At 56.2% G+C, this 22,982-nt stretch overlaps 1 protein-coding gene across 10 annotated transcripts in view; it reads left to right on the top strand.

Moving 5' to 3' along the window:
• DOCK6 (dedicator of cytokinesis 6) overlaps positions 1-22,848 on the top strand; it is a 42,565-nt gene extending 19,717 nt beyond the window's left edge. For 3 of the 10 annotated variants that reach the window (XM_082620563.1, XM_082620567.1, XM_082620560.1), the window contains 32 exons: positions 689-775; positions 1,188-1,419; positions 1,670-1,831; positions 2,500-2,663; positions 3,331-3,435; positions 5,590-5,682; positions 5,927-6,022; positions 6,758-6,898; positions 10,105-10,218; positions 10,412-10,582; positions 10,935-11,074; positions 11,162-11,331; positions 13,490-13,650; positions 13,923-14,105; positions 14,215-14,341; positions 14,645-14,729; positions 14,881-14,977; positions 15,112-15,246; positions 15,573-15,725; positions 15,907-16,065; positions 16,181-16,281; positions 16,987-17,179; positions 17,280-17,423; positions 18,547-18,678; positions 18,775-18,789; positions 20,130-20,255; positions 20,383-20,472; positions 20,800-21,036; positions 21,403-21,546; positions 21,628-21,734; positions 22,002-22,163; positions 22,605-22,848. In XM_082620563.1, coding sequence (XP_082476689.1) covers positions 689-775; positions 1,188-1,419; positions 1,670-1,831; positions 2,500-2,663; positions 3,331-3,435; positions 5,590-5,682; positions 5,927-6,022; positions 6,758-6,898; positions 10,105-10,218; positions 10,412-10,582; positions 10,935-11,074; positions 11,162-11,331; positions 13,490-13,650; positions 13,923-14,105; positions 14,215-14,341; positions 14,645-14,729; positions 14,881-14,977; positions 15,112-15,246; positions 15,573-15,725; positions 15,907-16,065; positions 16,181-16,281; positions 16,987-17,179; positions 17,280-17,423; positions 18,547-18,678; positions 18,775-18,789; positions 20,130-20,255; positions 20,383-20,472; positions 20,800-21,036; positions 21,403-21,546; positions 21,628-21,734; positions 22,002-22,163; positions 22,605-22,647 — 4,269 coding nt within the window. In that variant the 3' untranslated portion in view covers positions 22,648-22,848. The remainder of the gene's footprint in view (positions 1-688; positions 776-1,187; positions 1,420-1,669; positions 1,832-2,499; positions 2,664-3,330; positions 3,436-5,589; positions 5,683-5,926; positions 6,023-6,757; positions 6,899-10,104; positions 10,219-10,411; positions 10,583-10,934; positions 11,075-11,161; positions 11,332-13,489; positions 13,651-13,922; positions 14,106-14,214; positions 14,342-14,644; positions 14,730-14,880; positions 14,978-15,111; positions 15,247-15,572; positions 15,726-15,906; positions 16,066-16,180; positions 16,282-16,986; positions 17,180-17,279; positions 17,424-18,546; positions 18,679-18,774; positions 18,790-20,129; positions 20,256-20,382; positions 20,473-20,799; positions 21,037-21,402; positions 21,547-21,627; positions 21,735-22,001; positions 22,164-22,604) is intronic. The other 7 variants (XM_082620564.1, XM_082620565.1, XM_082620568.1 and 4 more) reach the window with 7 other exon arrangements.
• The last annotated feature ends 134 nt before the right edge of the window (positions 22,849-22,982 follow it).

Here is a 22,982-nt window from a genome sequence, read left to right as displayed (position 1 = left end):
TGCTCTGGACTCCCTGCTAACTAGCACCCTGTCCCCCATCAGTGCTCCCAAGTCCCCCATTCGTGCCCTGCTTTCCTTCCCACCAACACCCCTGGGAGCCTTGTCCTCCACTAGGGCCCCCAGGGCCCCTGCCTGCCTCGTCACACCCACCCCCATTATAATCCTGTGTGACCTGCTGCCCCCATGCGTGTCCCTCCCTGTCCCCGACTAGCCCTGCCTCGTTACTGCCCCCTCCCCTACCTCTGCACTCACTGTTCCATAGTGAGATTCCACCACCTCTCTGCGGCAGCCCCCCACTTGCAGCCCTGCTTGCCTCCCTAATCACTGTCCCTAGAGCACCCCCTCCCCATGCGAATGTTCTGTCACCCTCCCACATAGCCTTTAATTTGCACCCCGGGGACCTCGAGTCCTCCCATCATGCTATTTCCTGTTCATTCCCTCCGATAACGGTCACCCTGGGTCTCCATTCTCCCGTGAGCATCCCAGGCTTCCGGCCTGCCCGGTGGACCCCCACAGCGCTCCCCTCCATCTGCCCCCATCTCTGGGCTGGGCGGGGCCCAGGGGCAGGGTGCCCAGTGGCTTCCCTAGGCGGGGCTGTGCTCAGGCCACAGTGTCGCAATGGCTGAGGCTGGTGGCCTGAGCGGTGGGCAGGGCCGACCGGTGCCCACTTGGTGTGTCCCTCCCGCAGGTGGCGCTGCCGGGCATGCGCTGGGTGGACGGCCACAAGGGTGTGTTCAGCGTAGAACTCACGGCTGTGTCCTCTGTGCACCCCCAGGTAGGGGGTGGGGCCAGAGCCCAGGAGTCCGGCCCTGGGGTTGGGCAACAGTTTCCGCTGACCAGGGAGGCCTGGCTTCGGGCCATTGGACATGACTTTGGTCAGTGGGGCCAGGCTCCAGGGAAGCTGCTGACTCAGGTGGGGGCGGCCGTGCCAGTGGCCATGCTAGCTGGAGCTTTGGCCTTTGCATGGTATCTCCTCCCCCCACCCCATTTGTCCCTTGCTATTTCTGTGATCACTCCCCATCTTTTCCTTTTCTTGAGCTACCGTTTTGTCCCTTTTCTCATGTATTTTCCATTCACTGATCCCCAGCCTCGGTGTCCCAGCCTACTCAGCCTCGCACTCGATCCCCTGGGCCCTTTCTGGACTGGGGGCCCTGGCCTCACCCTGCTCACCCCTGGTCCCCCACCAGGACCCTTACCTGGACAAATTCTTCACCCTGGTGCACGTCCTGGAGGAAGGGGCCTTTCCATTCCGGCTCAAGGATGCCGTGCTGAGCGAGAGCACCGTGGAACAGGAGCTGCGGGCCAGCCTGGTGGCCCTGCGACTCGCCAGCCCTGAACCCCTTGTCGCCTTCTCCCACCACGTACTGGACAAGCTCGTACGCCTGGTCGTGCGGCCCCCGATCATCGGCGGCCAGATTGGTGCGCGAGCACAGCCTCATACCTTAGTTTCCCCATCTGGAGAATGGGCCTTGGGTCCCCTGGTCCTGGGTGACCTCCCATAGCCCATTTATCTCTCTGGTCTCAGTTTTCCAATCTGAAAAATGGCCCCTCAGTCCCCTAGTCCCCTGACTTTTTGATGGCCACGTGAGCCCCTTGGACCCTGAAGTCTCTTCCCTGGGGAAGTAGGAAGCCCTGGGACCTGGAACTTGACCTCTCTTCTGCCCGGCAGTAAACCTGGGTCGTGTAGCCTTTGAAGCAATGGCTCATGTCGTCAGCCTCGTCCACCGGAGCCTGGAGGCTGCCCAGGACGCCCGTGGTCACTGCCCACTGCTGGCTGCCTATGTCTACTATGCCTTCCGACTGCCTGGCACGGAGCCCAACCTCCCAGGCGGTGAGTGTTGGTGGGAGACCCTGGGGCACAGGAAATACCTGGGAGCAGAGCATCCCAAGCAAAGGGAAGGGCATGTGCAAAGGTCCTGAGGCGGCACAGGCTTTGGTTGGTTTGGGCAATTTACAGGAGAGAGAGAGAACTTTTTGCCCCAACCCCAGAGGTATGGTCTTTGTAAACTTAACTGACATGTGATTCAGCCAGTCAGCAAGCAGGGACTCAAGCAGAGCTGTCTGAGTTTAAATCTCAGTTCTGCCTATAAGCTCTGTGACTCTGGGCCAGTGACTTTACCTCTCTGGGCCTGTTTTCCCATCTATAAAACGATGATAATAATAGTGCCTCTCACAGGGGTGCAAGTAGTAGTCAATGGCATAGTCATCCATGCAAAATGCTTAGCACACTGAGCGCTCAATAAAGTTGGATTTTTTTTCATTTGCTAAATAATTACCAATAAGCACTAAGACTTACAACGTGCCGGGCACTGTTCTCAGTGTTTATCATTCTCCCCAAAATTGCTATGAGGCAGAGCCATAATCACACCCATTTTACAGGTGAAGAGCCTAGAGGTTCAGAGAAAGAAAGTGACTTCGCCAAGGGCAGCTGACTGGGAAGGGGCAGGGGGTCATGACGGCAGGTGGGCAGGGGGCTGAGCATATTCCTTCTATCATCAGGGGCCCCTCTAGTGACGTTGCAGCCTGCCACGCTGGCCCGTGGCCCTGGCCGCCCTGCAAGCCTCTACCTGGCCCGGTCTAAGAGCATCAGCAGCAGCAACCCTGACCTGGCTGTGGCCCCTGGCTCCGTGGATGACGAGGTCTCCCGCATACTGGCCAGCAAGGTAGGGCAAGGGGCCCCTGCTCTCTCCAGCCTCAGTGGTCATGGCTGCCAGGTGGGCAGGTGAAAGATCTCAGTATTGACAGAGGATAGGAAAGACAGCCAACAGCATGGATGAAGACTTGACCCTGGGTTATTCCCTGACGGTCCAATGGTTAGGACTCCAAGCTCTCACTGCCAAGGGTGCGGGTTCAATCCCTGGTCAGGGAACTAAGATCCTGCAAGCCACGCAGCCTGGCCAGAAAAAAATAGACTTGACCCTGGACATTAGGGTTGGGCTCTGGCTGTCACAGTTTGGGAGCTGTGACTCGGACTCTTAGGCTGACCCAAGGACGGGTGACTGGATCTTGAGAAAAGAGCACCATGTACATAGCGCAGTGGTGCATTTCCATGTGTACCCTATGCATGTACGTACATGGGGTACGTATATGCACGCACCCCACGCACATGGGAACGCAGGTGCATGTACTCATGCATTCCATGCGCAGACGTATGCGGGAGGCATATATGTATGCACCACATGCACATTTGCACACACACACATTCCAGGGTTGCGTGTGTGTGTCCACGTGGGTACACGTGTGGCCCAGGACAGTGAGCACGCTTGGTGTTTCACGCTGGTTTCCCTGCCCTCTGCCCATAGATGCTACCACTTATCCGTGTATCTCCAGGGTATCGACCGCTCACACTCCTGGGTGAATTCTGCTTATGCTCCAGGAGGCAGCAAGGCGGTGCTGCGACGGGCACCCCCTTATTGTGGGGCCGACCCCAGACAGGTGCCCTCCCTGCCTGCCCCTGCACGTGTGTCAGCCCACCTCAGCATGAGCTCCTCCCACCTTCCTGGCTGGGGCCGACTAACCTAGGGGGGCTGCCTGGAGGAGGCAGTGGACCCCCTCCTGCCTTTGTTTGGGGCTGTGGAGTGGATGTTGTAGGCAGCACAGGGTCATCTTAACCAGCCTTTTGCTGCCCCACAGACCACAGCCTCAGGCAGAGACAGAAGGGGCAGGGTGGTATGCAAATAGCATGCAAATGATATGCACATTCAGCCACTCTAACCTCACTGTCCCGCATGGCCTGTTTCTCTCCCTTCAATGCACTCTGTTCGGGAGACTCAACTGTCCCCTTGACACAGCAGCCTGAATGATGCCCGGGGGATGGAACTGAACCTCTGGGCTCCCCCACCCCGTTTCAGGCAGAGCGACCCCTGTGGGCAGCTTCCTTTGCTTTGCCCCTTCCTGGGACCTGGTGTGGGGAGGGGCTTTGCCATCAGACCCTGGATCTGGATCAAGTCCTGGTTCTGCTATGGGATCCCCCTGCACCCCAGGTTCTGAATTTTCAGAAGTGAAGACTTTGCTCTTCAGTGCAGCGGTCCGAGCCTGGGAGGGAGTTAGGGCATCACAGGCAAGATTTTGTTGGGGAGATAGATCCTCAACCCAGCCTCATCCCTGAGTTACTGGCTAGTCGGGGAGATAGACACCCATCAAACAAACACATGAATATATAAGTGCAGGGGGTGAAAATACCTGAAAGGAAATGAACTGAAACAGGGCCACCAGCCTCCCTCTGGGTGGTCTGGGGAGCCTCTCCTGGGAGGTGACATTTTTGCTGGTACCTGAAGGGTAAGATAGAGCCAGCCAGTGAAGGGTGAGTGTTCCAGATGGAGGGAAAGGCATATACAGAGGTTGGAACCAAGCTCAGAGGCCCCTGGGCACCAAGGACTGGATTCCCTGCATACTTGGCCCCAGGCCATGTTCCAGCTCTGTACCTGTCACCTAGGCAACCTGCACCGCATGGCAGCCAGGGAACTGTTCACAGCAGGAGCAGGGGGACTTTTGGACAGTCTTCTAAGATTTGCCGGGAGTCTGGGTTCATGGGCCTTTCCAGTCCCCCCCATGTTTTTAACAGGTCTCCCCACCAGTGCCCTCAGTTCTCTGGGGTGTCAGCTGGGCCTGGAAGAGCACATAGGAGGTGACAAGGTGGCAGGAGGGTAGGCATTCCAGGCAGGAGGTGGCAGTGAGGCTGGCCTTTGCAGTAGATGGCCCATCTGATGCGGGCTGAGGAGCCCAGGGCGTGTGGCTGGGACTATGGGAGCTGGGGGGGCCCCCACGGCCAAGGCAAGGACCTGGGCAGTTTCCAGGGCTGGGCCAGCTCCATCACTGGGTCTCCTCTCCCTGTCAGCGGCCTCACCTGACCAGCAAAGGAGGCGGGGAGAGTGGAGCTTGAGCACCTCATGCCCATTTCACAGATGGGGACACTGAGGCCTGGCAAGGCCCCAAGCAAAGCTGGAGCGGGTTCAGGCCTGGAAACTGGGGCTCTCTTGGCTGCTCCCACTGCCTCTCATCACCATCTCACCTCCTCTGTCCTTATGTTTCTTTTTCTTCTTTCTCCTCCTCCTTCCTCCCTTTAATCCCCTGTGTCTATACTCTACACCCCTGTCTACACTCTTCCTCCTCCACCCTGGTGCCCTCCGCCTCCTCTGCCCATCCCTGGGCTCACGGACTCACTCACACTCTCCGCCCTCGTCCCCACTTGGCTCACCTCCTCTGACCACGTTCTCTTCTCCGTCTACACTGATTTTACCCTCCCCACCTCCACTCCTCCCATCTCTTTTCTCTTATCTTTGTCTGCTGGGTCCTGCTCCATCTGACGGGCTCCCGTCCACATTCTTGCCTGTTCGCTCACCCTGCTTGTCCTTTCCTTACCTGTGTCTTTGCTTCTTCTCGTCTCTTCCATCACATTCTTACCCTCTCCATCGGCTCCCACACCCTTCTGTCTTTATTAACACGGCTCTCTCCATCCACATCCCCGCTGTCTGTCCACACGGCCACGTCTTTCCTCCATCCACACCGACTGTCTCTCTCCCCCATCCGTACCGCCTGCACCCACTCTGACCCCCGTCGCCATCCCATCCCCTCGTCATCCCATGATAGGCCATCGACCGCAGCTCTAGCCGAACCTCTTCCTACCTCGAGGGCTCCTCCTCGACCCCACCAGCCACCCAGCTGAGACCCACTGTGCAGAAGGTAGTGGGAGGCAGGGGGTGGGTGACTCCATTTTGGGGTCCAGAGCTCCCTTGCCCTCGAGCCCAGCAGGGTCTGGAGAGCCCAGGGAAAGGGCACATTGACTCCTCCTGGCCCCTTTCCTCCTGCATGGCCTCTCGCGGCTCTAATCCCAAGCCCTCCAGCTGCATCCTCCCGTGTCACGGCCTCCAGACGGGGGTACGGGGTGGGGTCCTCTGCTCTCTGTGATCCCTGCCCCTGCCCCCAGCTGCTTCACGAGGAGCTGGCCCTGCAGTGGGTGGTCAGCGGCAGTGCCGTGCGCGAGGCTGTCCTGCAGCATGCCTGGTTCTTCTTCCAGCTCATGGTGAGATGCCCTCCTCCCCGCCCAAGAACAAGGGGCCCCCAGGGGAGACTCTCCTTGGGGAGAGAAGCCCCCTGAGAAATGGCCCCAAGAGACCCGCGCATAGAGAGAGATAAGAAATGCCTAAGGGAATCGCTCCCTGGAGAGGCCCCCTGAAAGTTACCTGAAACCCCTTCCACAGTGAGAAGGATCCCCACTACCCACCTTCCCTATAAGACCATTGAGAGACCCCCAACTAGCAAGGAGGCCTCCCCTGCAAGAGAGAGAAGGAAACTGTTGGGATCAGACTTGAGACACCCCCCAAACTCTTCAAGAGGTGCCTTGAACTATTCCTCCTGACTACAGCCATCCCCCCTCAATCTGGTGGGCCTTCAAGCCCCACCCTCCTACTTACAGTCAGACGTTGACCCCTGGAGACCTGCTCTAGCCCCACGCATACTCTCTCAACCTCCCACCCCTCTGCCTAGCACCCACTCAAGGCCCTGCCCATGTCCTTCTCAAGCCCCGCCCACAACCTGCAAAGTCCCACCCACAGCTCTCAGCCCCTCCCCACAGCTATCAGGCCCCACTCTCACCCCATAACTACAGGGCTCAAGCCACATCCAGGACCCCTCATGCCCACCTTTAGCCCACTTCAAGCCACCACTCACAACCCCCCAATCTCTGCTCCCTTCTGGCAGGCCGCCTCTACCCACAGCCCCTCAAGACCCACCCCCTGCCCTCTTGCCCCACCCCCAGGTGAAAAGCATGGCACTGCACCTGCTTCTGGGCCAGAAGCTGGACACACCCCGCAAGCTTCGCTTCCCTGGGCGCTTCCTGGATGACATTGCTGCCCTGGTGGGCTCTGTGGGCCTGGAGGTCATCACCCGCGTCCACAAGGTAAGGGGGAGGGGCCTCCATGGAGAGAGGGTGGGGCAGGGGTGCTTAGGGAGGACATAGAGCCAACCACATGAGGCATCAGTGCTGTCCAGTACCTCCTGGCTACAAGACCACGAATCCCATTTGCTGAATCAGTCTGTTCACGCAACATCTGTTTCTTAAGCACAGCCCTGTGCTGGGAACTAGAGACACAGCAGTGAACAAAACAGACCCAGTTCCTTACCCTCATGGAGCTGACTTTTAGGGGAAGACTTGAAGGACACAAGGGAGCAATCTATGTGATGTCTGGGGGAAGAGCATTCCAGTCAGGGGGAGAACAGCAAGTGCAAAGGCCCTGAAGCAGGACCTTGCCACTGTCAGAGGAGCAGTGAGGAGGTGAGTGGCTGGGGTGAAGTGAACAAAGTGGAGAATGGGAGTTGGTGAAGGCAGAGAGGCGACAGGGCAGATGCATTAGCCCTTAGCACAGTGTCAGTATACAGTAAGTACTCAGTAAATGGATGTTGATGTTCCGAGACCTTGATGGTTATCCAGGCCCTGGACCATTAATTCCAGTGCTCACAGAAGCTGGGCAGACAATGATAATAGTAATAAAATTATGCATTTATTGAGCACTTACTGTGTACTTAAATACTTTATTATTTTTTTTAAATTTTATTTATTTATTTTTATTTGTTTATTTTTGGCTGCACTGGGTCTCCATTGCTGTGCGCGGGCTTTCTCTAGCTGTGGCAAGCGGGGGCTACTCTTTATTGCGGTGTGCGGGCTTCTCATTGCAGTGTCTTCTCTTGTTGTAGAGCACGGGCTCTAGGCACGCGGGCTTCAGTAGTTGGGGCATGCAGACTCAGTAGTTGTGGTGCACGGGCTTAGTTGCTCCACGGCATGTAGGATCTTCCCGGACCAGGGCTCAAACCCATGTCCCCTGCATGGCAGGTGGATTCTTAACACTGTGCCACCAGGGACGCCCATACCTAAATACTTTAGATGGATCACATCATTAAACTCTCCCAACAACTCCATGAAGTTAGTAGTATTGTTTTCTCCATTACACTGTTGGAGAAATGGAAGCAAAGAATGACTGAGTAACAACTTGATACCATATAAGTGGGAATGGGCAGAATGGGGATTTGAACCCTCACCACCAGCTTCAGTTGGGGGAGGGGGGCTTATGGTGGACCAGAGGGCATGTGGCCAGAATGTCTGATTTTTTTTTTTTTTTTTTTTTTTGCGGTACGCGGGCCTCTCACTGTTGTGGCCTCTCCCATTGTGGAGCGCAGCCTCCGGACGTGCAGGCTTAGCGGCCATGGCTCACGGGCCATGCTGCTCCGCGGCACATGGGATCTTCCCGGACCGGGGCACGAACCCGTGTCCCCTGCATCGGCAGGCGGACTCTCAACCACTGCGCCACCAGGGAAGCCCAGAATGTCTGATTTTTAAAGAGAAAGGGGACTTCAGGATTTGATGGGAATATTCCAGATTTTTGAAATGCTGGTCGGCCCAAGCTGGCCCTTGTGCAATCCCCCATGACCTCTGGGCTGGTCTCAAAGGTTTTAACCTTGTTTCACTAGAGCCTTCCCAAGGGCTGAGTTCCCGGAGGCTGATCCAGATTATGAGGAAACTCTCCTCAAAAGGGCTGCAGGAAGGGGCATCCCTGGTGGTGCAGTGGTTGAGAATCTGCCTGCTAGTGCAGGGGACATGGGTTCGAGCCCTGGTCTGGGAGGATCCCACATGCCGCGGAGCAACTAGGCCCGTGCGCCACAACTACTGAGCCTGCGCGTCTGGAGCCTGTGCTCCGCAACAAGAGAGGCTGCGACAGTGACAGGCCCACGCACCGCGATGAAGAGTGGCCCCCGCTTGCCACAACTAGAGAAAGCCTTCGCACAGAAACGAAGACCCAACACAGCAAAAATAAATTAATTAATTAATAAACTCCTACCCACAACATCTTCTTTAAAAGAAAAAGGGGGGGGGCTGTAGGGAAGAACAATGCCCTTGAGAAGCACCTTCGTCACAGCACCGGGGGGTTATCAGTGATGGCCACAGCGGTTTCATTCCTTCACTTGACATTTATGGAGCACCAACTGTATCAGTCTCCATGCACAAGTCTCTGCCCCACTTGAGGACTTGGAGCTCAGGTGGATTTTGTATTTTGTTTCTTTGGGTTGCAGGGAACTGCGAGCCACTGAGGCTAACTTGTGAGGCCATGAGTAGCTCCCAAAAGCAGGAGGGCAGCTGGGCCTTGAGGCCATAGGAGCCTCCTTCCTTGTCGTTCCTCACACTTGCCAGGCGCTTCCTGCTCCAGGGCCTTTGCACTTACTGTTCCCTCTCTTCAGAATGCCTTTCTCCCCTGGGCTCTTGCTCATCCTTCAGGCTTCTCTTGAAATAGCACCCTGTTAGTTGTCTTTGAAACACATAGAACTATCCAGAATACTCTTATCCCCCATCCCCCCCCCCATGAGACTGAGAGCTGGACAAGCAGCAGGGACCATGTCTGTCTCATTCACAAGACTTGGTACATAATAGATACTTGTTAAATGATTTCTTAGGGTTTATCAGTTAGGGCAAAGATTAATTTGCTTGAACATCATCACAAATGGTTTAAATGTGACCAAAGTTTATTTCTGAGCATAGATGGGCTACGGGGGGCTCCATGGTATGGGCCTGGCCATCTCAGTTCATCATGGTACCTGCCACATCAGGCATTACAGACTATGGAAACCGGAGGACCTGCCCCTTCTGTTTAAGTGGCCACATCATTCCTCTCAAATCCCATTGGACAGAATGTGGTCACATGATTGTTCTCAGCTGCATGGGAGGCTGGGAAATGTAGTCCCTACCCAGCTCTGAACTCTGAAGAAGCATCCTAATACCTGTGAGAGGATGTGGTGGGGGGTCAGCAGCCGGCCTCTGCCATCTGTGTTGTGTTACTCAAATCTGGTGAGAGAATAAAAAAGAGTGTCCTCAACAGAGCCGGGTGGAGGGTAGACACTAACTGGGGAAGGGAAGGGCTAGTCAGAGGGAGGAGGACAACCAGGAAGCCTGGGAGTCTGGAGCCTAGAGACAAGGGCGTGTCGAGGAGAACCAAGGTTTTCGGGCAGTGACACGGCTCTTAGGGGGTCACTGGTGGCCTTGGCGAGAGCCAGGCCAAGGGCAGGGATGGAGGCTTGATGGGGTGAGTGGGTGTGGGCTGACAGGCCCTGTTCCCCCAGGACGTGGAGCTGGCCGAGCACCTCAACGCCAGCCTGGCCTTCTTCCTCAGTGATCTGCTGTCCCTGGTGGACCGCGGCTTTGTCTTCAGCCTGGTCCGGGCTCACTACAAGCAGGTAGGGGTGGGCGTGGTGGGAATGGCACACCTGCAGAGACGTGGTAGGAACAACACACCTGCGGAGATGTGGTGGGGACGGCATACCTGTGGGGGACTTGGAGGGGACAGCACACCTGCGGGGACATGGAAGGGGGTGGTGTGGATTGGTGGGCAGAGCAGTGTAATGTCACCCGCTGAACCCTCCCCCGCAGGTGGCCACACGGCTGCAGTCAGCTCCCAACCCGGCGGTGCTGCTGACCTTGCGCATGGACTTCACCCGCATCCTCTGCGGCCACGAGCACTATGTGACCCTCAACCTCCCCTGCTGCCCCCTGTCACCCCCGGCCTCGCCCTCGCCCTCCGTATCTTCCACCACCTCGCAGGTGGGCTGGCCTCACATCTGCTTCCTCTTCTTGACCTCTGACCTCTTACCTTTCAGCCCTTCTTGATGATGGTTCCCTCATCTCTGTCCATTTCACAATAGGCCACTGCCCAGGGGACTGACCCCTTACCTTGTGACCCTTCACCTCTGACCCTGCATTCTCAGCAGTTTCCTAGGAGGACCAGCTTCTGATTTCTCACCCCTAAATCCTAACTCCCAGACTGGTGTTCCATCTGCCATTTCTCAAATCTCTAACTTTGGACCCTGTGCCCTGTCATCTCACAGATGAGTTAACCCTAACCTCTCACCTCTGACCCTTGGCCCCTGGTCCCTTGCTTTGCCCCCCTCTCCAGAGCTCCACCTTTTCCAGCCAGGCCCCAGACCCCAAGGTGATCAGCATGTTCGAGCTGAGTGGGTCGTTCCGGCAGCAGCACTTCCTGGCTGGGCTCCTGCTGACGGAACTGGCCCTGGCCCTGGAACCTGAGGCCGAGGGGTGAGCACAGGCCCTGCCTGGCCGTGGGGTGGGAGGAAGGTCCAGGAGCCACACCCACTCTGTCCTGAGCACCTCACTACCCCACAGGGCGTCCCTGCTGCACAAGAAGGCCATCAGTGCTGTCCACAGCCTGCTCTGTGGCCATGATGCTGACCCCCGCTACGCCGAGGCCACTGTGAAGGCCCGGGTGGCCGAGCTATACCTGCCACTGCTGTCACTGGCGCGGGACACACTGCCACGGCTGCATGACTTTGCTGGTCAGCAGGGCAAGGCGGGGTGGGGTCCCACGATCTGGGGGCCTGATTGATCCCACAAGGCTCAGATCAGGAAAGGTGGGCGAGCATGTTAGGAGTAAAAACATGGGTGTTAGGATCAGAGGAGTGGGTTCAAGTCCTGCTGTGGGGCCCCAAGAAAGCCATTAACCTCTCTGAGCCTCAGATTTATCACCTGTAAAATGGAGACAGTGATAGCACCAACTACTTCCTAGGATTATGTGAAAATCTGAGGACGTGTAGTATTGGGATATTGTCAGCGTGCAATAAATGGGAGATGAATTATCTTCTAGAAAGAGGTGTGAGGAGGGAAAGGTGGGGAACATCAGTTGGAGCCCTGTGTTCGTTCATTTATGTGCATATTCATTGGCACCACTGATGGACAAGTGTGTTCAGTGGTTGGAAGCACAGACCTGGGACTGGTGGGTTGATCCCCTTCGTCATTCGGGGGAAATTCTCAGTTATCTCTTGAATTTTTTTTTTCTGCCTCGTTTTCTCTCTTCTCTCCTCCTGAGACTCCAATTACACGTATGTTAGACCTTTGTGATCATGTTACAAGTGTCTGCTGTGCTCTGTTCTGTTTTTCATTCTGTTTGCTCCCTGTGCTTGAGTTGGGAAACTTTCTATTCACATGTGTTTGAGCTCACTACTTCTGTCTTCTGCTGTGTCTGGTCTTCTATTAATCCCCTCCACTGAGTTCTGAATTTCAAATTTTATATTTTCCAGTTGTAAATTTTGATTTTGTTGTTGTTGTAGATTCTAGTTCTCTGCTGAAATTCTCCATTTTTTAACCCATATTTGTGCATCTTTTTTATTTTTTATTTTAAAGTTTTGCTCACTTCAACATTTGATCATTTCTGTGCCTGCTTCTATTGTCTTTTCTCCCTTATCAGTCACCTTTTCCTGCCTCTTCACATCTTCTGACTTTTTATTGTATTTTGGACATTGCGTGTAAAAGGACCATCAGGACTGAAGCAATGTCATCTTTTCCCAGTGAGCATTCCCCTTTCTCTCTCTTAGGCAGCTAGGATAAGGGGCTGATCACCTCAATCCACTCAGGAATTCAGCTAGGTTAAACTGAGCTGGAGCTTTAGTAAAACTCAGTTGACTGACCTTTTATTTCAAGACTCTCTGGAGTGAAACCTGTTCTGTATTTGTTGGCAGCAACTCTCTCTCTCTGATGAGACTGTGTTTTTTGTGGAGGGGGGAGTGGAGAGAGTACTCTTTTAAGATCAGAGATTTTGGCGGGGGGCGGGGGCTGTGTCGTGTCTTCGTTGCTGTGCACGGGCTTTCTGTAGCTGCGGTGAGCGGGGGCCACTCTTCGTTGCAGTGTGCGGGCATCTTATTGCAGTGGCTTCTCTTGTTGCGGAGCACAGGATTTAGGCGTGTAGGCTTCAGTAGTTGTGGCATGTGGGCTCTAGAGCACAGGCTCAGTAGTTGTGGCGTACGGGCTTAGTTGCTCCGTGGCGTGTGGGAATCTTCCTGGACCAGGGATTGAACCTGTGTCCCCTGCATTGGCAGGTGGATTCTTAACCACTGTGCCACCAGGGAAGTCCAAGATCAGAGATTTTGGAACCAGACTGTTTAGATTAAAATCCTAGCTCTACCATTTACCTACTGTGTGACCCCAGGAAAGTAACTTAACCTCTCTGTGCCTAAGTTTCTTCTTCCAAAGAGTAAGGGTGATAAAAGTACTTATCTCATAGGGTTGTTCTGAAGAGTAAGAATTAATATTGTTAAAGTGCTTAGAACAGCACCTGACACAGGAAATGCTATGTAAGCGCCAGTTGGTGCTATAAATAATAGCAGAAGCATTTATTATTGTGGTTGTCACCATTGCGATCATCATCATCATCATCATCTTTACAATGACTGCTCCTGTGCACCAGGCCACGTTCTCAGTGTTGAGTTTAGAGTGGCCAGAGCAGATATAGTCCAGGCCTTTGTGGATCTTAGAAACAGTTGCATGCTGCATGTATCTAATTACAAGTACAATAAGTGAGCTGTGGGAGTCAATAACTAGAGACTCCACCCTGGTCTGGGGGGTGGAATCAGGGAAGGCTTCCCTGAGGAGGTGACCTGTGAGCTGAAATTGGAGACAGAGACAGCACTTAACCACGGTCTCATTCTTTTCTCCCCCCAGAGGGTCCAGGTCCGCGGTCAAGACTGGCCTCTATGCTCGACTCAGACACAGAAGGGGAAGGGGACATGGGAGGCACCATCAACCCCTCAGTGGCCATGGCCATCGCTGGTGGCCCCCTGGCCCCTGGCTCCCGGGCCAGCATCTCCCAGGGCCCAGCGACAGTGAGTACCAGCCTTGTCCCCAGAGACCCCATCCAACATTTGATTGTTTTTGTGCCTGCGTCTAATGTCTTTTCTCCCTTATCAATCACATCTTCCTGCCTCTTCACATGTCTTGTGATTTTTTTTATTGTATTTTGGACATTGTGTGTCCAATAACCTGGTAATGGAATTTATGCAATGAAGTACCAATTGGCCAGTTCTCATCTTAATATGGAGAAAAATGAAAGTCACCTCTCTCCCTTCTGAGTGCCCTGTCCTCTCTCTGTCCCCAGGCTGCTCGCTCAGGCTGTGCCCTCTCTGCCGAGTCTAGCCGGACCTTGCTGGTGTGTGTGCTATGGGTCTTGAAGAATGCTGAGCCAGCCCTGCTGCAGCGCTGGGCTGCGGACCTGGCCCTCCCTCAGCTGGGTCGTCTCTTGGACTTGCTGTACCTCTGTCTGGCTGCCTTTGAATACAAGGTTCGAGGGGTGGGCAGGGGACTGGGGTATAGGAGGCAGAAGAAGCAGGACCAGGGTAGCCCACAGTAAAGAGCAGAGTCAACCTCGAACTTGTTCTCTGTTCTTGCAGGGGAGAAAGGCCTTTGAACGTATCAACAGTCTCACGTTCAAGAAATCACTGGACATGAAGGCCCGGCTGGAGGAAGCTATCTTGGGCACCATCGGAGCCCGACAGGAGATGGTGCGACGGAGCCGTGGTGAGAGGGAGATGTACCCCATGCACGTCCCTACCCGGTGCCTCCCAGCCTTTGTACCAGGGCCCCCAAGGCGGGGACCATCTCTGCCTCTATTTGGCTTACTTTTCCCAGAAAGAAGTCCACACGTTATCACTATACATGTGGGTGTCTGTGTTCCCTGTTCACGTCTAACTGCATCCACTCCGCAAGCATCCATGTCGCCCAGTGTCCTCATAGGGATCCCATGTGTGTGGGATCCATTCTCATGGTCACGTGTGTCTTTATGTTTTTGCACATCTGTGAACACGCACCTGTGTGTCTCAGAGAGGAGCCCATTTGGGAACCAGGAGAATGTACGCTGGCGGAAGAGCGTCACACACTGGAGACAAACCTCGGACCGTGTGGACAAGTGGGTGTGGGCAGGAAGTAGTTTGCTGGGGTTAGATCAATTTCCAGAGAACTGGCGCCCCCTCCAGGGCAGCCGAGGGAGGGGAAAGACCTCAGCCGTGGGGTGGAGTCTGGCCCTGAGAGGCCCCCTCAATCCCTCCTGTCTCCTCCAGGACCAAGGATGAAATGGAACACGAGGCCTTGGTGGACGGGAACCTGGCAACCGAGGCAAGCCTGGTGGTTCTGGATACACTGGAGATCATCGTGCAGGTAGGGCTTGATCCAGCATCTCCCTCACCTCTGACCCCACCACAGGGCCTTGTGATCTCTGACTCCAGAATCCCTCTCCTTCCGTGACTCCACAACCACCCCAGTCTCTAACAGCTGGATTTCTGGCCCCCCAGACGGTGATGCTGTCAGAGGCCCGGGAGAGTATCTTGGGCGCGGTACTAAAGGTTGTGTTGTACAGTCTGGGCAGTGCCCAGAGTGCCCTCTTCTTGCAGCATGGCCTGGCCACACAACGGGCCCTGGTATCCAAGGTGAGTACCTCTGACAGCCACGCTTCTTAAGAGTAACAATCACAGCCCATTTATTGAGCGACTGTTGTGTGCTCAGCAACTCCATGAGGCAGACACTCACTCCTTAGCTACAGTTTGCAGAGGAGGGAACTGAGAATCAGAGTGGCAGAGTTACTCACCCGGAGTCACACAGTAAGGGCTTAAACCCAGGTCTGACGCCAAAACCTGCTGGGCTTGGCCAGAGAAGGCAGAACACAGACTGATGCTTCTGCCCATGTCCCCATCGGGGACCTTCTGAGCCAGAGCGGGGAGGGGCTGACTGGTGTCTGTCCTGCCCTGGGGGCCAGTTCCCAGAGCTGCTGTTTGAGGAGGACACGGAGCTGTGTGCCGACCTCTGCTTGAGGCTCCTGCGCCACTGCGGCAGCCGCATCAGCGCCATCCGTACGCACGCCAGCGCCTCCCTCTACCTCCTCATGCGCCAGAACTTCGAGATTGGCAATGTAAGTGGGGGTGTGTGGGGGTGTGTGATCTGCGGCTCTGGGGAGGGTGGCCGACTAGGGGTCTTGACGCGATAGACGCACGGCAAGAGGGGAGAGGGGTGAAGTCAGCGGGTCAAGCAGGCTCTGGTGTGAGGGTCCGAGGTCCACAGTCAGGCGTGCTCTTCCTCCCCGGCCCACCCAGAACTTTGCCCGCGTGAAGATGCAAGTGACCATGTCGCTTTCGTCCCTGGTGGGGACAACGCAGAACTTCAGCGAAGAACACCTGCGACGTTCACTCAAGACCATCCTCACCTATGCCGAGGAGGATGTGGGGCTGCGGGACAGCACCTTTGCTGAGCAGGTGACCCCGCCGGACCCCCGCCCCACCTTCCCCAGCCAGGGTCTTTGCCCTGCTACGCTTGACCCCTGACCCCACCACCTCGGCTCCGTCACTCCTGGCCATTCCCCCGCTCCAGGTCCAGGACCTGATGTTCAACTTGCACATGATCCTGACTGACACGGTGAAGATGAAGGAGCATCAGGAGGACCCGGAAATGCTCATCGACCTCATGTACAGGTTAGGAGGGCCGGTTGGAACCTTCAGCCATTTCACAGACAGGTGAGGGGAGAGGAGGTGGTGAGAGGGACAGGTGGGGAGGGAGCAGGTGAGCGTACAGGTAATAAGAGAGACAAGTCAGGATGGACAAGTGAAGAGGGACCAGGAGAGGAGACACGTGAAGATGACCAAGTGAGAGGGCAGACAGGTGAGGGGCCAGGTGAGCAGACAGGTGAATGGAGAGGTGAGCAGACAGGTGAGGACAAGTCAACGAGCAAGTAAAAATGGTGCCAGATGAACATACAGATGAGAATGACAGAGGAGCGCAAGAATAAGTGAGGGGTACAGGTGGGAGAGACAAGTGAGGTGCTAACCCATGAAGGGGTGACAGATTAGGGGAACAAGTGATTTGGAGGAGAGTGAAGGGTATTTAGTAAGAAACTGGGGAGTGGGAGATGGGGGCCCAGGTGATGGAGACAGGGAAGGCAGGGGGCATACAGAAGGGATGGGCCTGGGCAGACCCAGAGTGACACTTGTGGGGGTAATGAAGAGATGGACAGGTAAGGAGTGGGATAAGTTAGGAGACAGGTGAATGGGGTAAAGGTGAGGAGATTGGCTGGGGCAGATGGGTGGGGTCACAGGTGAAGGGGATGGACAGGTGAGGAGTGAGCAGGGGGGCAAGGTGAGTCTCCATCCTCCTCACATCCCCCCTCACCTGGGTTCTAGGATTGCCCGGGGCTACCAGGGCTCCCCAGACCTGCGGCTGACATGGCTGCAGAACATGGCGGGGAAGCACGCGGAGCTGGGCAACCACGCGGAGGCTGCGCAGTGCATGGTTCACGCGGCCGCCCTGGTGGCGGAGTACCTCGCTCTGCTGGAGGACAGCCGCCACCTGCCTGTGGGCTGCGTTTCCTTCCAGGTGAGCGGCAGGGATGGGGGGATGGGGGGTGGGGTCGTGGCGGGCAGGGGGTGGCACACGTGGGCCGAGGACCAGGCTCTGACGCCACCTCCCACCCCAGAACATCTCGTCCAACGTGCTGGAGGAGTCCGCCATCTCTGACGACATCCTGTCGCCTGATGAGGAGGGCTTCTGTTCCGGGAAGCACTTCACGGAGCTGGGGCTGGTGGGGCTGCTGGAACAGGCGGCCGCCTACTTCACCATGGTGAGGCCTGGGGCTGGGGCGGCATCGTGCATCTGCTGATGGGCCCGATACCTGCTCCCAGAGACTCAAGGTGAAGCTGCTGCCCAGACCCTTTCTGGGCAGGGGATTTGTGAAGAAGGATTGGGATCCCTCAGAGACCCTGTTACCTGCCTTTCTCCCCATAAAACCCTTGACACGTGGTCTGGATATAATAAGCCTTGGATATATTGTTACCATTTTAAATTCTTTTTTGTTTGTTTGTTTGTTTGTGCCACACCATGTAGCTTGCAGGATCTTAGTTCCCCGACTAAGGGGACTGAACCCAGGCCCCCCTGCAGTGAGAATGTAGAGTCCTAACCACTGGACCACTAGGGAATTCCCTAAAATTCTTTGTTATAAAAAATTTCAAGAACACATAAAAGAAAGTTGTATCCCCACCACCCCCCCATACCCAGCACTGAAATTCAGTGACCACCTATATTTACCATCCTGTTTCAGTTCTTTGCATCAAGTCTTCTTTTTTCTTTTCCTTTTTTTCTAGAGGTGTTTTTTTTTTTTTTATTGCTGTTTTTATTATTATGATCACTTTGCTGGAGTCTCAGAGACAGAGGCCTTGGGAATAAGCCAGACGGTAGACACAGACCTCTAACAGTCAGCAAATAGCTCAGGATACCTGCCATGTGCCAGGCTTGATGCTGGCCCTGACTGGGGGCCAGCGGCACTCAGGAGCGGCCATTACCATGTGCTGGGAGGCAGTTGGGTGTGGAGGTTTTAGGCACCATGCCAGAAGGGCCGGCCTTCAGGTCCTGGCCCTGGGGAGCCCCTCCACATCTCTGAAGTTCAGTTTCCCCTCTGAGGAATGGAAAAAGATGACTCCTCCCACCAATGAAGGAACATGGGTAGAGTGTACATGTACACAGCACCGGGTCCGTAGTAAGCATGGTGGAGACCACAGAGGATGTCTGTAGGGGCTGAGTGGAAAGGCTGGTACCCCATCTGGGGCAGATGTGGTCAGGGTGGGCTTCCTGGAGGAGGTGATGGAAGATGGCACCCTGGAGGATGGGTAGGAGCATGGAAGGAGGGTTGTTCCAGGCAGGAGAGAAGATCAGGGCTGGTGCTGGAAATCCTGATGTTCCACCCCCAGGGTGGGCTCTACGAGGCAGTGAATGAGGTCTACAAGACCCTCATCCCCATCCTGGAAGCCCACCGCGACTATAAGAAGCTGGCTGCCGTGCACGGCAAACTGCAGGAGGCCTTCACCAAGATCATGCACCAGGTGGGCCCAGGCCGCCCTCTCAGACCCTGCCCTCGGCCCCAGCCCCTGGCCCCTGCTGGGCTCAGCTGACCTTGACCCTTCTGTCCCCACCCACAGAGCTCCGGCTGGGAGGTGAGTGGCCACCTGCCTCTGGTCAACAGTGGTCAGGAACCACCAGGGGGCGCTGGAGGAGCACAGCTGCCTGGCCGCGGGGGCTCAGTGGGCGATGACGCACCCCACTACTTCCCCCCGGAGCCCCCCTCCCTGCCCCAGATCTCCAGGGCAGCTTGTGACTCACCCAGCTGGGAGCTCTCCAGAGACACCCCTCCCTCAGGCAGGGCCAGCTTGGTCACTGCCTGGAAGGGGGGGCCTCCAACTTCCTCTGTCTCTGCTTCTTTTTCTCTCTCTTTGTGTCTCTTGGTCTCTTTCCGTCCATCTCTCCCTGTCTCTGCCTCTCTCCTTGATCACTCTCTCTGTGTGTCTCTCTTGGTTTCTGTCCCTCCCTGTCTCCCCAGCTTCCCCCAGGATCTCTGCTCCTCATTCCCATTTAATGTCCCCCCTCTCCCGCCTCTCCCCTACTTGGGTCTATTTTTAGGCATCTCCTAGTTTGGGGAGAATTTTCTGGCCAAAGATGGCAGGAACCCAGAACCAAGGGGGGAGGACTGGGTGGGAGCTGGGCGGGGCAGGCAAGTCCCCTCCCTCCCCGGATCTCCTGTCTCTGCCCATGGACTAGTTCTCATGGGGCAGCATAACCAGGACTCTGGGGGGTTGGGGGCTGTGACCTCTGACCTCACCCATGACTTTGTCTCTCTGCCCCCTGCTCCCCACCTCCATCTCCTGGTGCCCATCTCACCCTGCCTGGACCTGCCTTGGTGAGTGAACATGGAGCCACCCCCATCCTTCCCGGTGGAAAGTAGTCTACCTGGAGGGAGGGGGTCCTTCTTGGCAAACTTAGATCTGGGAGGAGGGGAGGGGATGCACTGGAACAAGGGAACCAGAGCCTCTGTCCCAGAGCAAGAAACGGCCACGCCTTCCCTCAGTCACTCATGCGTATGTATACTACTACTATACTATGTATACTACTATACTACTGTATACCCAGACCTATAGGCATTGAGGACCTAGTTATGAGCAATAGGGCCCCAGTTCTCATGTCATATTGAGATCCAGACTCTGAAGAACTGCATGGGTCATGAGGGAGAATCAGAAACTAAGGGTCTGTGTTAAATGAGTATAAAGATTTGGGGGAGGTAGGAGACAGGCTGGGGAAAAAGAGTGAGGGTGTGGGCAATTGGCAGTCATGTGGGTCCATGCCCCTGCCTGTGCCCGTGATGTGATGTTCTTGGGGTGTCCGGGGTCCTCTGCCCATGCCCACCTCTTCTGCACGTGGGGCCTGAGGACCCATGTGTCTCTGGCGTAGGGGGACCTCCAGCAGGGCCTCCTGGGCAACAAGAGCTTTCCCACAGCCCCAGCGTGTGTTCGGGACATATTTCCGCGTGGGCTTCTACGGCGCCCGCTTCGGTGACCTAGATGAACAGGAGTTCGTGTACAAGGAGCCGTCCATCACGAAGCTGGCCGAGATCTCACACCGGCTGGAGGCACGTCCTGGCGGGGGGGTGGGTGGACAGGGCACTGGGCTGCCCTGGGGCGGGGTGGGGCGGGGTGCCCTGGGACAGGGCACTGGGGCTGCAGCTGAGCAGCTGTGAGTCAGCCCCATGTCCTCAGGAGTTCTACACGGAGAGATTCGGGGAGGACGTGGTCCAGATCATCAAAGATTCTAACCCTGTGGACAAGACCAAGCTGGACCCCCAGAAGGTGAGGGCTCCTTACTATCCCGCCAGGGATCCCAAAATCCTATATTAAGGGGAACTCCAAGTACTGTAATCCTGCGGCCCCTCAAATCCTATACCTCTGGGAAACTCCAAAGCTTATCTCCCTCGGGGACCCCACATCCTATTCCTCAGGGGATTCCCAAACATCCAAAGGAGACACACGGAGACCTGGGAACCCCAGATCCAAGGCCCCCAGACCCAAGGAGGCCCAAATCCCCTTTCTCCAGGGATGGGGCCCCTGCGGGAGGCCAGCAAGCCCCAGGTGTGTGTATTGGGGCTGAGAGCCTCACCCCCGAGCCCCGTGCCCCAGGCCTACATCCAGATCACATACGTGGAGCCGCACTTCGACACCTATGAGCTCAAGGACCGGGTGACCTACTTCGACCGCAACTACGGGCTGCGAACCTTCCTGTTCTGCACGCCCTTCACGCCGGACGGGCGCGCACACGGAGAACTGCCCGAGCAGCACAAGCGCAAGACGCTGCTCAGCACAGACCACGCCTTCCCCTACATCAAGACACGAATCCGCGTGTGCCACCGGGAGGAGGTGGGCGGGGCCCAGGCCTGGGGGAGGCCCAGGGAGGGGAGGTACAGAGACCCCAAAACCAAGGGAGGCCAGGGACCCCCAAACTCCAACCTCCAGACCCCAATCTGCAGACTCAAACCCCTACTTCCAGACCTTGCTGACCCAAGGCTGGACTAGAACCAGACCAAAGTTATCAGAACCAGACAAAGGCAGCTGAACCTTGACCCCCAACCCTGCCAGACCCAAGGAGGCAGGAGCCCCAGACCTGGTTCCTTACAGTCTCTTGTACCCCTGTCCACCCCCAGCTGGGGTCCAAGCTGCCGTGGGCTGGGTTGGGTCAGCACATCCTCAGGTCCCGACGTGTGCCTGCTCATCTCCACCCCGCAGACAGTGCTGACGCCAGTAGAGGTGGCCATTGAGGACATGCAGAAGAAGACTCGGGAACTGGCCTTCGCCACCGAGCAGGACCCGCCTGATGCCAAAATGCTGCAGATGGTGCTTCAGGGCTCCGTGGGGCCCACTGTAAACCAGGCACGGTCGGTGGGGTATGCAGGCTGCCTGAGGCCCCCGGGGGCCGTGCAGACATCGTCACAAGCCCCTATCACCCCACAGGGTCCACTGGAGGTGGCCCAGGTGTTTTTGGCCGAGATCCCGCAAGACCCTAAGCTCTTCAGGCATCACAACAAGCTGCGGCTCTGTTTCAAGGACTTCTGCAAGAAGTAGGCCTGACCACCCTCCCAGTCAGAGTCCCTCTAACCCCCACATTATGGCTCTCTGCCTATCTGACTCCCCAGTACAGCCTGTCTATCAACCTGAGCCCCCATTGTAGCCTCTCTGATTTCCACTAAGTCATATCCACCTGCCAGACCCCCATTATAGGCTCCTCTGCATGCCTGACCCCAGCTCGCGAACTCCCCACCTCTGGTCTTGCTTTGTCTTCTGAGTGTCAGCCCCTGAGCATCTCCTGCCATCTGGTCCTCCCTCAGGTGTGAGGATGCGCTGCGGAAGAACAAAGCCCTGATTGGGCCGGACCAGAAGGAGTACCACCGTGAGCTGGAGCGCAACTACTCCCGCCTGCGGGAAGCTCTGCAGCCTCTGCTCACCCAGCGCCTGCCTCAGCTGCTGGCGCCAAACACAGCCAGCCTCAGGTGCCTGACCCAGGCCTCCCACCCTAGAGAGGGAGAGAGGGGGCAGGCAAAGCCAGGCAGAGCGTGGGGGCCGTCATACATGTGCACATCAACACGGGTACTCAGGGCTTTGCACAGTCATGTGAATACTCAGACACGTACACATATTCAAGCTCAGGGCAACCATTTCTGATCATTTCCCAGGTGTGTGACTTCATTTTTCTGTGCCTCAGTTTCCACATCTGTAAAATGGGCGTGATTCATATCTCCAGTGGTGGATTCTAAGAATTTCTGATTCCATGGCCAGATCAGAACCAATGTAAAAGGAGCCAGGAAGACCATAGAAGACCTCCTTGGAGGAGGAGGGTGGAGGAAAAGGAGGGGGGGTGGAGGAGGAGGCTGGGGAGCATTATGGAGTTGGGGGCCCTGTGGCCATGTTGAGCCACTTCATTCCTCCCCCAGGAACTCCTTGAACAGAGCAAGTTTCCGGAAGGCTGACCTCTGAGCCCGCAGGGCCTGAAGCCACACCCAGAGGAACCAGCACCCTGGACTCAGCTGTCTGTGCCTTCCTGACAGTCGCCCCCACTGCCCACTCAGCCATGGGGTGACCACATCGCACATGGGTCTGGGCCCTCTGTCCCTCTGTTCTTGTCTGTGTGCACTGATGCTTCTTACCTTTTCTAATTTAAAATGGTTTTTATAAACAGCCTGTGTGGTGTGGTCCCTAGGAGCTGGGTCCCATGTGCACCCTCTACCTGCACACCCTGATTGTTGATGCACAGACACTGAGAACTAGTTGGGTGCCAGGAACACAGCAGTGACAGTGGATGCAAATTTCTG

This window comes from Mesoplodon mirus (assembly GCF_964341445.2).
Source record: "Mesoplodon mirus genome assembly, chromosome: 5".
Taxonomy (NCBI): Eukaryota; Metazoa; Chordata; class Mammalia; order Artiodactyla; family Ziphiidae; genus Mesoplodon; species Mesoplodon mirus.
The sequence above is the reverse complement of the archived record's forward strand: the minus strand, read 5'-3'. Positions and strand labels throughout refer to the sequence as shown.